At 38.0% G+C, this 11,073-nt stretch overlaps 3 protein-coding genes across 8 annotated transcripts; 1 reads left to right on the top strand and 2 right to left on the bottom strand.

Annotated features, from left to right (window-relative positions):
* Positions 1–96: 96 nt before the first annotated feature.
* Positions 97–2,281, bottom strand: LOC106747337 (ATPase WRNIP1-like). 3 transcript variants are annotated; one of them, XM_014624758.1, is made up of 4 exons: positions 1,596–2,237; positions 603–1,434; positions 315–542; positions 97–230 (listed from the first exon to the last, which is right to left on the bottom strand). In XM_014624758.1, the coding sequence occupies exons 1-4, from the start codon at positions 1,971–1,973 to the stop codon at positions 217–219; spliced, it is 1,452 nt and encodes a 483-aa protein (XP_014480244.1). In that variant the 5' UTR covers positions 1,974–2,237; the 3' UTR covers positions 97–216. The 3 variants fall into 3 exon arrangements, with proteins under 3 accessions (XP_014480244.1, XP_014480243.1, XP_014480242.1); XM_014624757.1 differs by lacking the exon at positions 97–230 and having other exon boundaries at positions 265–542; positions 1,596–2,020; positions 2,203–2,281; XM_014624756.1 differs by lacking the exon at positions 97–230 and having other exon boundaries at positions 265–542.
* Positions 2,282–2,432: 151 nt separating this feature from the next.
* Positions 2,433–4,355, top strand: LOC106747336 (uncharacterized protein At4g17910). Of its 2 annotated transcripts, none has more exons than XM_014624755.1 (2): positions 2,433–2,642; positions 2,701–4,355. In XM_014624755.1, the coding sequence occupies exon 2, from the start codon at positions 2,747–2,749 to the stop codon at positions 4,331–4,333; it is 1,587 nt and encodes a 528-aa protein (XP_014480241.1). In that variant the 5' UTR covers positions 2,433–2,642; positions 2,701–2,746; the 3' UTR covers positions 4,334–4,355. The 2 variants fall into 2 exon arrangements, with proteins under 2 accessions (XP_014480241.1, XP_014480240.1); XM_014624754.1 differs by having other exon boundaries at positions 2,434–2,642; positions 2,718–4,355.
* Positions 4,356–4,796: 441 nt separating this feature from the next.
* On the bottom strand, positions 4,797–9,881 carry LOC106747334 (EGF domain-specific O-linked N-acetylglucosamine transferase). Of its 3 annotated transcripts, XM_014624751.1 has the most exons (11): positions 9,241–9,881; positions 8,949–9,178; positions 7,630–7,836; positions 7,236–7,384; positions 6,994–7,157; positions 6,791–6,911; positions 6,573–6,726; positions 6,292–6,492; positions 5,870–6,003; positions 5,586–5,688; positions 4,797–5,085 (listed from the first exon to the last, which is right to left on the bottom strand). In XM_014624751.1, the coding sequence occupies exons 2-11, from the start codon at positions 9,126–9,128 to the stop codon at positions 4,822–4,824; spliced, it is 1,677 nt and encodes a 558-aa protein (XP_014480237.1). In that variant the 5' UTR covers positions 9,129–9,178; positions 9,241–9,881; the 3' UTR covers positions 4,797–4,821. The 3 variants fall into 3 exon arrangements, with proteins under 3 accessions (XP_014480237.1, XP_014480236.1, XP_014480238.1); XM_014624750.1 differs by having other exon boundaries at positions 8,949–9,881; XM_014624752.1 differs by having other exon boundaries at positions 6,791–6,908; positions 8,949–9,881.
* Positions 9,882–11,073: the final 1,192 nt, after the last annotated feature.

Below are 11,073 nucleotides of genomic sequence, written 5' to 3'. Positions count from 1 at the left end.
GAATAATTCGTAAAACAGTCCTGCAATACATCTTAAAGTTAGAAACTTTAATTTAAAAATATAATAATAATCATAAAAATATAATACACACAGAAATATTTAACAATATCATACATTAGTTTTCAGTTTTTTATAAACTTTATATTTCTTAAAAAATGTATGTACTACAACTATTGAAATATAAAATGTTTTCTTCTCTGTAACCTCCTCGTCTTATTAGATGGTGCAACCTATAAGAGAAAAATAACAAGGTTTATTGTAGAATTAAAAAATATAATCGATGAACAAAATATCAAGGGTCAATAAAGACAAACCAAGGCTACTTTGCAGCTTTGCTTCCACTGAACTGCATCTCATGTCTAATGGCACAATAGGTTGAGGCCCTTCATGTTCCAAAATCACTTTTTCAGCTGCTTTTAACGCATTGTACACTGATCGAGACTTCGGTGCTTTTGCCAAATAAAGTGCGCATTGCCCCAAAAGTACGTCACACTCAGGCATGCCAATCATTTGACACCCATACATTGTGTGAACAGCTACACCTACATTTTTATGACAATATAGTTATGCACATATTACGAAAATTGTATTTCGTTTCTTACCCAAAGCATCGGGATCGGCTAAACCAATATCTTCGCTGGATATCCTAACTAGTCGCCTTGCAATGTTTACTGGATCTTCTTTGGCTGCCATAATCCTCGCCATCCAATATAGTGAAGCATTTGCTTTACCAGCTCTTATTGATTTATGAAGCGCAGAATATATATGATGGCTTTGATTGGTTTCGTCGTCAGAGAGCAAATGCGCTTGTATTAACTTTTCTTTCATATCTTTCAAAGTTATTGCGAAAACATTATCACACGATGTGTTTGATCTGTCCGACCTTTTTGCAAGTACTGCTAATTCTAATGTATTTAAAGCTACGTATGCATCACCATCGCATGCTTCTGACAGCCACTGTACTGCTTCATCAACCATATGAAATCTAAGGTTCGAGGTGGGACGAAACATAATCTGTTCTTTACTGTCCGTTCGCCTCTCTCCTTCAAGTACGCTTCCATTTATATACCCTATTGCCCTATGAAGAATTTCCTTTATGTTAGATTCCGTTAACTTATTTAACATAAACACACGACAGCGGCTTAATAAAGCTGGGTTCAAACTGTACGATGGATTTTCAGTAGTACATCCAATTAAAGTAAATGTTCCTGCCTCTACATGTGGCAAGAATATGTCTTGTTGTAGCTTGTTGAACCGATGAATTTTATCCATGAACACAACTGTCTTGTGTCCAAATTTGAATTTGTCTTGCGCTGCAGCAACGGCATCCCTTATGTTTTTCACACCAGAGTTAACAGCTGATAAGTTCACAATATGCATATTATTATTTGTTGTTTCCTTGCCTAGGCACGCTATTACATTAGTTAGGGATGTCTAAAACATAAATTATAAATAATTACAATAACATAACAGACAGAATGTTGGCAGTTTTGACATCAATGCTGTCAAACTTTGCGACAAATACTTTGCAAAATCTGTCTCAGTAAATCTAACAGTCTCGGAAATAACAGCAAAGAATGAAATTGTAATTTTACCTTTCCACATCCAGGTGGACCCCAAAATATCATACTGGGAATTTCTTTCTTTTCTAACAAGTGCCTCAAAACAGTATCTGGACCAATTACTTGTTTTTGCCCAATATAAGTTGCGATAGAAGTTGGCCTCAATTTTTCAACAAGTGAAATACATTCCTCACTTAATGTCTCTGATAGTGTCGTTGAATGTTTCATAAATACATCTTCAGATGAGCTTCCCATAGTGTTTGATAATTGATTGGTATGTACTTTAAATTTTTTCATTTGGTTACTCGTTGCAGAATCTTCTTCGAAAGGAAATGACCTCTTAGCTTTCCCTTCTGCAAGATTCTCTCTTTCTTGGCTACTATATTCTCTTTTACGCACTAAATACTGCATACTTTTATTTGCAATTATTTAATACAAATAATAGACATATTTGGCAACTACAAACATAGATAATACGATGATACATTATACGTCATAGTTAACGTATTAGAAAGTAAAATTTTGGCAAAATTCACTGATACACTTTTTCCACAAGTCTAATTATGGAATATATTTTTTTTCGCCAAGATTTTACCGATGGATAATAATAATTATAAGTAAAGATTGGTTATGTACGAACAATAATTCAAACTGCGTTCAATTTGGGCGCTTACGCGCTGGACTGTGTTCAAAAATACACATTGAGAGCGGAGTGAAATTTCATTGATCAATCGTGACAAAGAAATCTTAGTTCTTTTTGTCTTGGCGAAAATTGGCGAATTAAAATCTATTTTATCCCCAGATGCAGGCGATCGTAGTTCCGCCTTAAAAATGGATGCAGATGGCGCATTAAACAGTGCTGCTTCGCGGTATCACGAAAAACGCGGTCGTGGCCGTTCTCAGGTTTTTCTCCGCGAAAAGTGAAAAGAGGCAAATATACTGCCATCTACTATAACATGAACTTACATTAGGCGCATATCGTTAATTTTTCGTGATAAACTAACATCATGTAAGGCACATTCATCGTACGCATGTGCTGAGGGAACGGATTAACGAATTATAACGAAACCACCCGCAACAGTAAGTCCGTCGCACCAGGTATGTCCTCTTATATCAGCTGCTTTAAAACTACAGTTAGGTTGGGAACATTCGTAGAACGTCAGAAATTCGATGTTTCCGTAACGATGGCAATGGCGTCGCCGGCGAGCGAGGAACAATACCGACACGAACAAGAGGCGTTCGTTTCCAATCACGGAGGTACGACGCCGCAAGAAATTATTTGCACACTTCTGCCGAACGTTTGCGGTGTCCTGTTGACAGCGACGATTCTGGCAGTCTCTAGGAATTATACCCACAGGAACGTCCGAGTCCTCATAGAGTTCGTGCTGACTGTCATCCCGACTGTTTTGTGTTGCACCGTACTGTCGGAGCACGTCGGTGTCGTATGCATCGTAATGATATCCATTTCCGTAGTAAATATATTACTACTCGCAAGTAGGGGGATTAATCTTCCCGGTTCACCTATGCGGCCGGTTACCGGCAAGAGGCCTTTCATAACCAATTTTCGCGCGTTAACCAATATAATAACTGCGATTTGCGTATTGGCCGTCGACTTCCAAATCTTTCCCCGAAAGTTCGCCAAGACGGAAACGTTTGGATACAGTTTAATGGACACGGGCGTCGGACTGTTTATATTCGCCAATGCGCTGGTCGCACCGGAGGCTCGAGACCTCTCCGTCCATCGTCAAGGGGGCTTTCGAGAAACTATACGAAGAAATATGAAGAATTGCATTCGTAGTTGTCTGCCTCTCTTGTTGTTGGGATTCGGACGTTTTGCTATTGTCGAATATACAGCCTATCAGAAACATGTCACTGAGTACGGGATTCATTGGAATTTTTTCATAACTCTGGCCGCGGTTAAATTGTTCACTGGTATGATCACCAGCACGATTAACTCCGAGTATTCGCTACTCTCAGGTATTTGGATATTAGGAATGCACGAGTACATTATAAATACAACGGGCTTGAAGGAGTGGGTTTTGAGCAACGAGCCAAGGAATGATTTCTTTTCCGCCAATCGAGAGGGCCTAATATCCATACCCGGTTATGTAGGATTGTACTTTATTGGTGTGGCCGTCGGGAGATTGATACATTCGACATATCGAAATTCACACAGGGAGTACATGTTGCACCATACTCATAAGGATATTTCTATGAAGCTGTTTGATCTTCAATTGGACGCGAGCTACAATGAGTCAATGACGTTGTGTATCAAGTTATCTTTGATATCCGCGCAAGCTTGTATTGCGACATTATTCTGTGATATGTATTTCAACGTCTCGAGGAGACTAGCTAATGTCGGGTACTGTGCATGGATATTAACATTAACAACTGTTCTGCTTACTCTCTTGCTACTTGTGGAAATTGTGTTAGACATAATTAACTACGCGGTGAGTGAATCACGCGCTGAGAGCAGGACGGAGAGATTGCGTAAAAATTTACGGTTGAATTTAAAGAAACATGTGGAAAGTAAGGGAGAAGAAGACAAAGAGTGTTTAGTCAGAAGAACCTTGGAGATTTTCGACGCTGTTAATTACAACGGCCTATTCTTCTTCCTTTTCAGTAGCCTTTTGACTGGTCTTGTCAATATGTCAGTGTATACATTGTACACAAAACAAACGATAGCTCTGTTGATATTAGTTATATACATGGCTGTGAATGTATTTTCAATATTGATATTTTATAGGCTACAAATATCATTTAAACTGTGAAATGTATATGAAGATTGTAATAATTTAATTTCTATGAATTTTTATAACCTACGGTTGACTTCTCGATCGTACCTGGAACAGTATTCTTTCATAAGCGTTATTATGTTGTATAAATGAAGATGCGCTACGTAATTTGTAAACAGAAAACTCTGTTTTCTCACATACATATTACATTCCACATTGCCAAGCAGATATGTGTGTCGTGTGTGTGTGTGTGTGTACAACTAAGAACATTGCAGAAAAAATTGGAATTAAAAATTATAAGAGTTAAGAGAAAATATTGCCAAATGTAACTCGCACATATCAAGATTTATTACGCACTTACTATTTTTTATTTACTAAGATAAGTATGTACAGTTTCTCTCGTATAAAAATAAGTAAAAGGAATATTCTCGGTAACAAAATATTTACTTAGTGTGTGTTAAGATCACATCATCCAGCATTCTATTACGCAATTCTTTTTTTTTTATTTAGTACCTAAATCTTGTTCATAATTCATCTTTGGGTGATATATTCGACTTCCGTCGTAACCGAATTACTTCCTCTGCGTTAGGAGTTTGTGTGGATTTTTTATTATTTCTCGTCTTAGTATCATTGTGCATTTCGATATTAATATCGCTGTTGAGGAATTTTTTAAATGCATTATGATACTTTACGTGATTTTTCGCAAGCGATACGATTCTCAGGAATTCTTTCACGTCGAAACTGTAATTCGTGAACTTCGCATGAGCTCCGCCGTCAGGATGCGTTCCCTGTAAATTAAATTTAATAACGATAATGAGAGAGAGAGAGAGAGAGAGAGAGAGAGAGAGAGATATGAAATAAATTTAATCATAATGATGATAGTGTATTATGATAATTATAACGATAACGAGAAGTGTGATCATTAACGCGGTATAATAACAATAATAATAATTAGAGCGGTATTCTCAGGATATTATATTATCATGAAGCTCGGGTTGCACGAATTTGCATTCCATCGCCTCAAGAAAAGACGTCGCGGAGAGTTTCGCCAGAAAACGCAGCTCACGTGTGGGCCCAACTAACCCAAGATATTTCCGACTGTTAGGAAAATTTTAGTCAACAAGCTTAATGTGGTTTTCCTCGACTGTTAACTCAGGATTGTGTTCATCATTTAGTTCTCCGCTCGAATCGAGAGAAATCGAGGAATCCAAGTATTAAGATATATAATGATGTGACAAATATTGTCAAACTCTGCATTTTTCTAACAAAAGTTACAATATAAACGCACCAGATCCTGTTGCACCAATTTCGACGTATCTTCCCATGTGAAGTATTTCACCCCTCTCAGCCGCGCGAGATCCTTGTAGCAGTTAGGGTCTTCGCAATTATATCTGCAGGAAATAATTGAAATGTATCGATGCATACGATGTGCGGAACTTTCGTAATCGAGAGAAAAAAACATCGTATCGTTTCGTGCCAAATGTATGTGTGAATCAAGATGCTATCGTGTATCTTTCCTAGAATGAATGAACATTATGGGAAATAATTAGCCGTATTTTTTAAGTAGCTTACATTTCGAATACTGCCGCCCAATCTGGTAGGAACATCGAATGCGTCAATCCAGCGCCGTGCATACCGATATAAATGTCGGAATTCCTCGTGACTTCCAACTGCTTCTTAAACGTCATATTTTTATTATACACTACCTGCAAAAGCAAATTAATCGTATCATAAATATAATATATATACGGAGAAAATATTGTAGTAAAAATTACCACAAAATTTCGTAAGACTGGACGATACCGGAATTATAAATGAAATTATGTGTATCGTAATTTTTAATGATGTATTTCATTGTATACATCACTAAAGATTACAACACACGATAATTTCAGCCGTAATTTCAGTATGATCCAACGTTACAAAGTTTCGTGGTACTTCTGCTGCAATATTTTCTCCGTGTAGGATATTGCAGATTATTATCGAAGTTTTACCTTTTTAACTTCGTATTCCGGATTTTCCTGCAAAGCTTTCACCAACTCATCTTCATTCAAGATCTTCCTATACCGAGTGTCTCTGCTCAACAATGTGACGTGGATCTTCCGATCCTTCCTTCGGTGAAGGGGTATTCGAAGTCGATGCAGCATATGATCGCCAAAGGCTTTGAACAATCCGGACTTTTCACAGCCATAAATCTGAAAGTACGTTCTCTTTTAATTAGCAGTCTTTCTTCGAATATGAAGTATCTCAGTGAAAGAATATACAATGTCAGTACTAGAGGCGTATTATAATAGAGGCCGAATATCATTCGCGGCAACAAGGGAAACACTAAATTCCGGAAGCACACGGTCTTGCCTCGGAACGTTTTCAGGTCCCACAGCGGATTTCTCGTGAATACTTCGAAGGTGTCTTGAAACGCCGACCGATAACTGAAAAAGCAAAAACACCGTATCTAACGGCTCGTGGTCTTCGTTTTACGTTCGTGTCAGTTACCTATAACTTTCCCAGATCATTATGTGATTGTCAGTATCGAAGGCAGATGGGTGCGAGAGATTCACGTGCAATGATGCATATAAGTTGAAGAAGTCGCAAAAGTGATGGTACATATTTACTACTAAAAACAAAGCGCGACTTTAACAGAATGACGAAACTGCGATTTGTTCGGACGAACTTTTCGCAAACGTCTACGAACTCACTAGCGTCTATCTTCATGATGAAAGTCGGCTTTTCAATTACCACGTCGCAATCGCCACGAACAATTGGCCGGCGGGACAGTTTCCGAAAGTTTCTCAATTCGGGTCCCCAGGATTGCAGCGGGCTGATGTGATCCGTATTTTCCTGCAGTCTCCTTTCGTTCAGCCTGATCGCCGAAGTGAGAGTTAGATACTTTCGAATTTCACGCGAAGGTGATCTGCTTTGCCTGCTGATATTTACTTACGTGCAGTAGCCGCCGATTTGACCTTCTTTTAGAACATCCATTTTATACCGTATAGGTTCCTTCCGATTCAGCAAATCCGTGAAATTTAACATTACATTTCTCGCTCGGCAAAACCTCATATGCTCCGAACACTCCAACGACGAATCTTCCTGATTAATAAAACGCGATTAATGAAGATAAAATTACGATTTGTGCGCAAAGTATAAATGTATGACTAGCAGTAACAGTCTCATAGCAATGACGCGTTTCATACCTTCGTCAACAACACAGTAACTACTCCTGCGATAAACAAACACGTAATCAAACGTGAAATTTGATCAAATTATCAATTAAGTTACATAATCTTTATTTTTACTTTACACGTGATATCGGATTCCTATTATGATGAGCTCACCACAAATAACGGTTCGCACAATAGCATCATCTCTTTCCTCTGATCGCGCACATATCCAAAGTCGCCTTGCGCGTAATACGTGTCCAATTGAGCTTTTTTCGTAGTTACCCATCCTTTATGGTCGCCTGGACAATGTGGAACGGAAAAAGAATTTTCCGCTTTACAGTCTTGCTCGTAGCCCCAACAGGCTTTGATATCGAGAGCATCCTGAAATATTTGGAAAAATTCATAAATAAATGGATGTATGAATGAATGAAGAATTTATTTATGTGCATTTATTTGCATTTATTTATTAGATGTTAGGAATACATTTCATATTAGATATTAGATATATATTGATTTATTAGAAAGCTTTTTTAGAGGAAGCTCGAACGAAAACTTACGATACTGTATGTATCCGTAAATACATCCCATAAAATAAAAGTATACGAAAGAATTATATATAAAATATCTAGAAAAATAGACGAGTAGATACATTATGAAAAAAACCGCAGCGTAATTTAATTTGCATGAGATATTGTGGAAAATATAAATTTACTCGCCGCATTGCAACGAAACATTATATAATTTGTTTTGTAAAAAAAAAGATTCTGTAGAATTTGCGAGTGAAAAGAGAAGAAGTTCTAATAAAAACTCGAGTAAACGAAAAAACGATGCAGAGAAGTGGAATCCAGAAATGAAGCGCGGAAATTGGCACAATTTTAATTGTAAATTATTGCGGCATACTTCGTTTTATAGTAAATATAAAAAACTTTACATATGATTGTAAAATACGATAATAAATAGGAACCTGATGTGAAATCTAAACCTAAAGTAGCTATAGAAGACTAAATCAGAATTAATATGAAATTAAAAATGAAATACATAAAAAAATCTAATAAATATGTTTTAAAAGAGATTACCTAATAAGCAAAAAATTATTAACACAACGTTATTACAATGGCATTTTATAACATGTAACGTTTTCAAATATTTAGTTCTCAATGTTGTACACAACGTCATTGTTAACAATATTTTACCCAAATGTTAAAAATAATATTTCTATACTGATTTTAATATTTAGGAATATTATATTATCAAGCAACAGTTTAAAAACATTTGTAAAATATTATGTCAAAATGTTTATAAAACCAATATTCCAAAAGATTAATGTTTCTTGCTTGCTGAGTATAAAAACCCCTTTCGTATAAACACACGTTTGGTTTTAAATCAATTATCGAAGAAGTTGCTCTCGAAATTTATAAATAAAATTTCGTGCTTTAAATGTCATAAAAAGTGAAAGTGTACATCCAGAGAGCAAAATTAAACACAGGTCTTACCTTATATGGACATGCCGTATCGTTGCGGCACTTTTCTGCTACCGTGGGAAAAGAATTCAAATAATACTTCACGTGATCATGCGGCAAATCAATGTCTATGTAATTGCCGCCAATGGCAGTGACCGTGAATGCGAACATCAATGATGCAGGATGAACCGCGAACAACGTCCTCATGATCATCGTGTGATAAAACTATTCCGAAAAGAGTATTTCGCAGCGTTCGTCTTCAACTAGAAGCCGCACAATGTGAATGAAAAACGAACCACTTGTTAAGGTGGGTGTATGACCTCACCTACTGTATTCCATCACAACCACATCCGTCCGCGCACCCACACGTACACGTGGAAGTCACTCGCGGAGGAGGAGTGAGAGGTGAGATGCTGAAGATGTGTAAGATATGAGTCAGCTTACATCATAGAAATTGTGCACTGGCTCGCCTTGAGAAAACCCACGAAGAAGCGAAGCTTTGATACTTCTTATTGTTTTAAATAATACACCGGCGTTCCTGCGGTCTGTTGGTCTGATCGATAATGCAGCACCGTCTGGGAACGGAGCACGCCGGGATATTATCTCGGAATCACTCCTGAACAAGCTTACTGACTTTAATCATAGATCTTTCATGAAATCATGAAAACCCACGTTGTCTCTCGTAGATGAAGGAGACGAAAGAGTTTTCGTACCCGGTTATCTTTCACGCCGTCAGCTGTGCAACATCATGCCTACAACATGGCTGTACGCACTGTCACTGTCAAGGATATCTTATCTGTGAGCACCGACGCACCAAACAATTTTTTCCTGAAGATAAAAATATTTCCACTGGAACGAACCGTCGAGACAACGTACCCTCCAGCACTTTCTAAGCTTACTACCCGAGTCACGCAATCTCCACCGTCTCGAGGTCGCAGTTTGAATCTTCGAACCGTAACGCTTTGCTGTCTTTGTGTTGTGGCACGTGAGAAAGTAGTCTTGGCTGGTTTGGGTCCATCTATGGGTTATCTTGCATTACATGGTCCACGTGGAGAATGTTATCGACAGAGTAACGATAAAGTAGGAAAATTAAAACAACCGTTATCTCGTGTCGATATAGGTTTCCACCGATGATACTACCTTCCATCGATTTATTACCAACAATTATTTTTTTATTTCTGTGTTATCTATAATTAATAAGAGTGGGTCGAGGTTGATAAGACAAAAATGTGTAAAACAGTACTGTTGTAATTATAATATTGCTATTAAGATGTCGAAAGTTGATTTGTTTATAATACTTCCCTCTTCAATCTGTAAAAAGACGTAAAGTTAGATATAAATAGGAATCTGTAAGAAAGTTTTCATAATTACGAAAAAAATTCCCGCGTAACTGTTGACGCACCATAATCTTGACGCATGTGATCTTAAAATCATACTTTCGGCGCAAACGCCAGATTTAATATCCTTGCGACTAATATTCATACTTTTTCATGTTGTAATACTAATTAACGTTATAGAAATGAAATTATTAGAAGAGACGATTGCGAAAATTTTGGAAGTTAATTTGCCGTACTGTGCAATTATTTCTTTTTTAATATTGTCTTCTTGATCATCCTTGTTTATCGTACCTTTCTATTGCGAGAGCCTTTTATAAAGTTTCACGTCCCAAACGGTAGAAATCACGATATCTCTATGATCAGTTACAAGTACGGAACAGACGAGCTTCGTAAGGAGCCACTTCACCGTGCGATTATCGTCTGACGTAAACCTCATGCTGTGACCTCCGTTATCCGCCGAATTCTCGCGTTTCTTACGTAAGGCGAAAGCAGCCTCGATAAGCCCACGAAACGCACCTAATGCTAATCCCCGCGGGATACGTCAAAAACGATTTCGACGTATACGGAAGAGACGGGAGTTCGATCCTCCTCTCGAGGCGTGGCTCGGGCTGAGATCCTATCTTCTGTGTTTATACGATTTTGCTCGCCGGAGAGAGGTACGATTTGAATCTAAGGGTCGCCGCATTCGCCGGCTCGGGTACACCGAGTCCCACACTCCGTTAGGCATGAGTCCTTACGTAATCTGGAAGACTCGTGGATATCAGCTGCGGCTCTCGTTGATCGCAGGTGTCTCTCTCGGTTCACCGGGGAGGGGAGGGGGG

Source organism: Dinoponera quadriceps, unplaced genomic scaffold (genome assembly GCF_001313825.1).
Source record: "Dinoponera quadriceps isolate SergipeBrazil2010 unplaced genomic scaffold, ASM131382v1 scaffold2305, whole genome shotgun sequence".
NCBI lineage: Eukaryota > Metazoa > Arthropoda > Insecta > Hymenoptera > Formicidae > Dinoponera > Dinoponera quadriceps.
Note: the sequence above shows the minus strand (reverse complement) of the source record. Positions and strands in the feature narration are given on the sequence as shown.

Excerpts from the sequence above, each read along its gene's own strand:
- LOC106747337 (XM_014624757.1), bottom strand. The coding sequence starts at position 1,973 with ATGCAGTATTTAGTGCGTAAAAGAGAATATAGTAGCCAAGAAAGAGAG. Across the intron at positions 1,435-1,595 it reads GTCCACCTGGATGTGGAAAG|ACATCCCTAACTAATGTAAT; the intron begins GTAAAATTACAA and ends TTTATGTTTTAG. Across the intron at positions 543-602 it reads AGCCGATCCCGATGCTTTGG|GTGTAGCTGTTCACACAATG; the intron begins GTAAGAAACGAA and ends ATAAAAATGTAG.
- LOC106747334 (XM_014624750.1), bottom strand. The coding sequence starts at position 9,128 with ATGATCATGAGGACGTTGTTCGCGGTTCATCCTGCATCATTGATGTTC. Across the intron at positions 6,912-6,993 it reads CATCATGAAGATAGACGCTA|TAGTAAATATGTACCATCAC; the intron begins GTGAGTTCGTAG and ends CTTTGTTTTTAG. Across the intron at positions 6,493-6,572 it reads TCTATTATAATACGCCTCTA|ATTTATGGCTGTGAAAAGTC; the intron begins GTACTGACATTG and ends ACGTACTTTCAG.
- LOC106747336 (XM_014624755.1), top strand. The coding sequence starts at position 2,747 with ATGGCAATGGCGTCGCCGGCGAGCGAGGAACAATACCGACACGAACAA.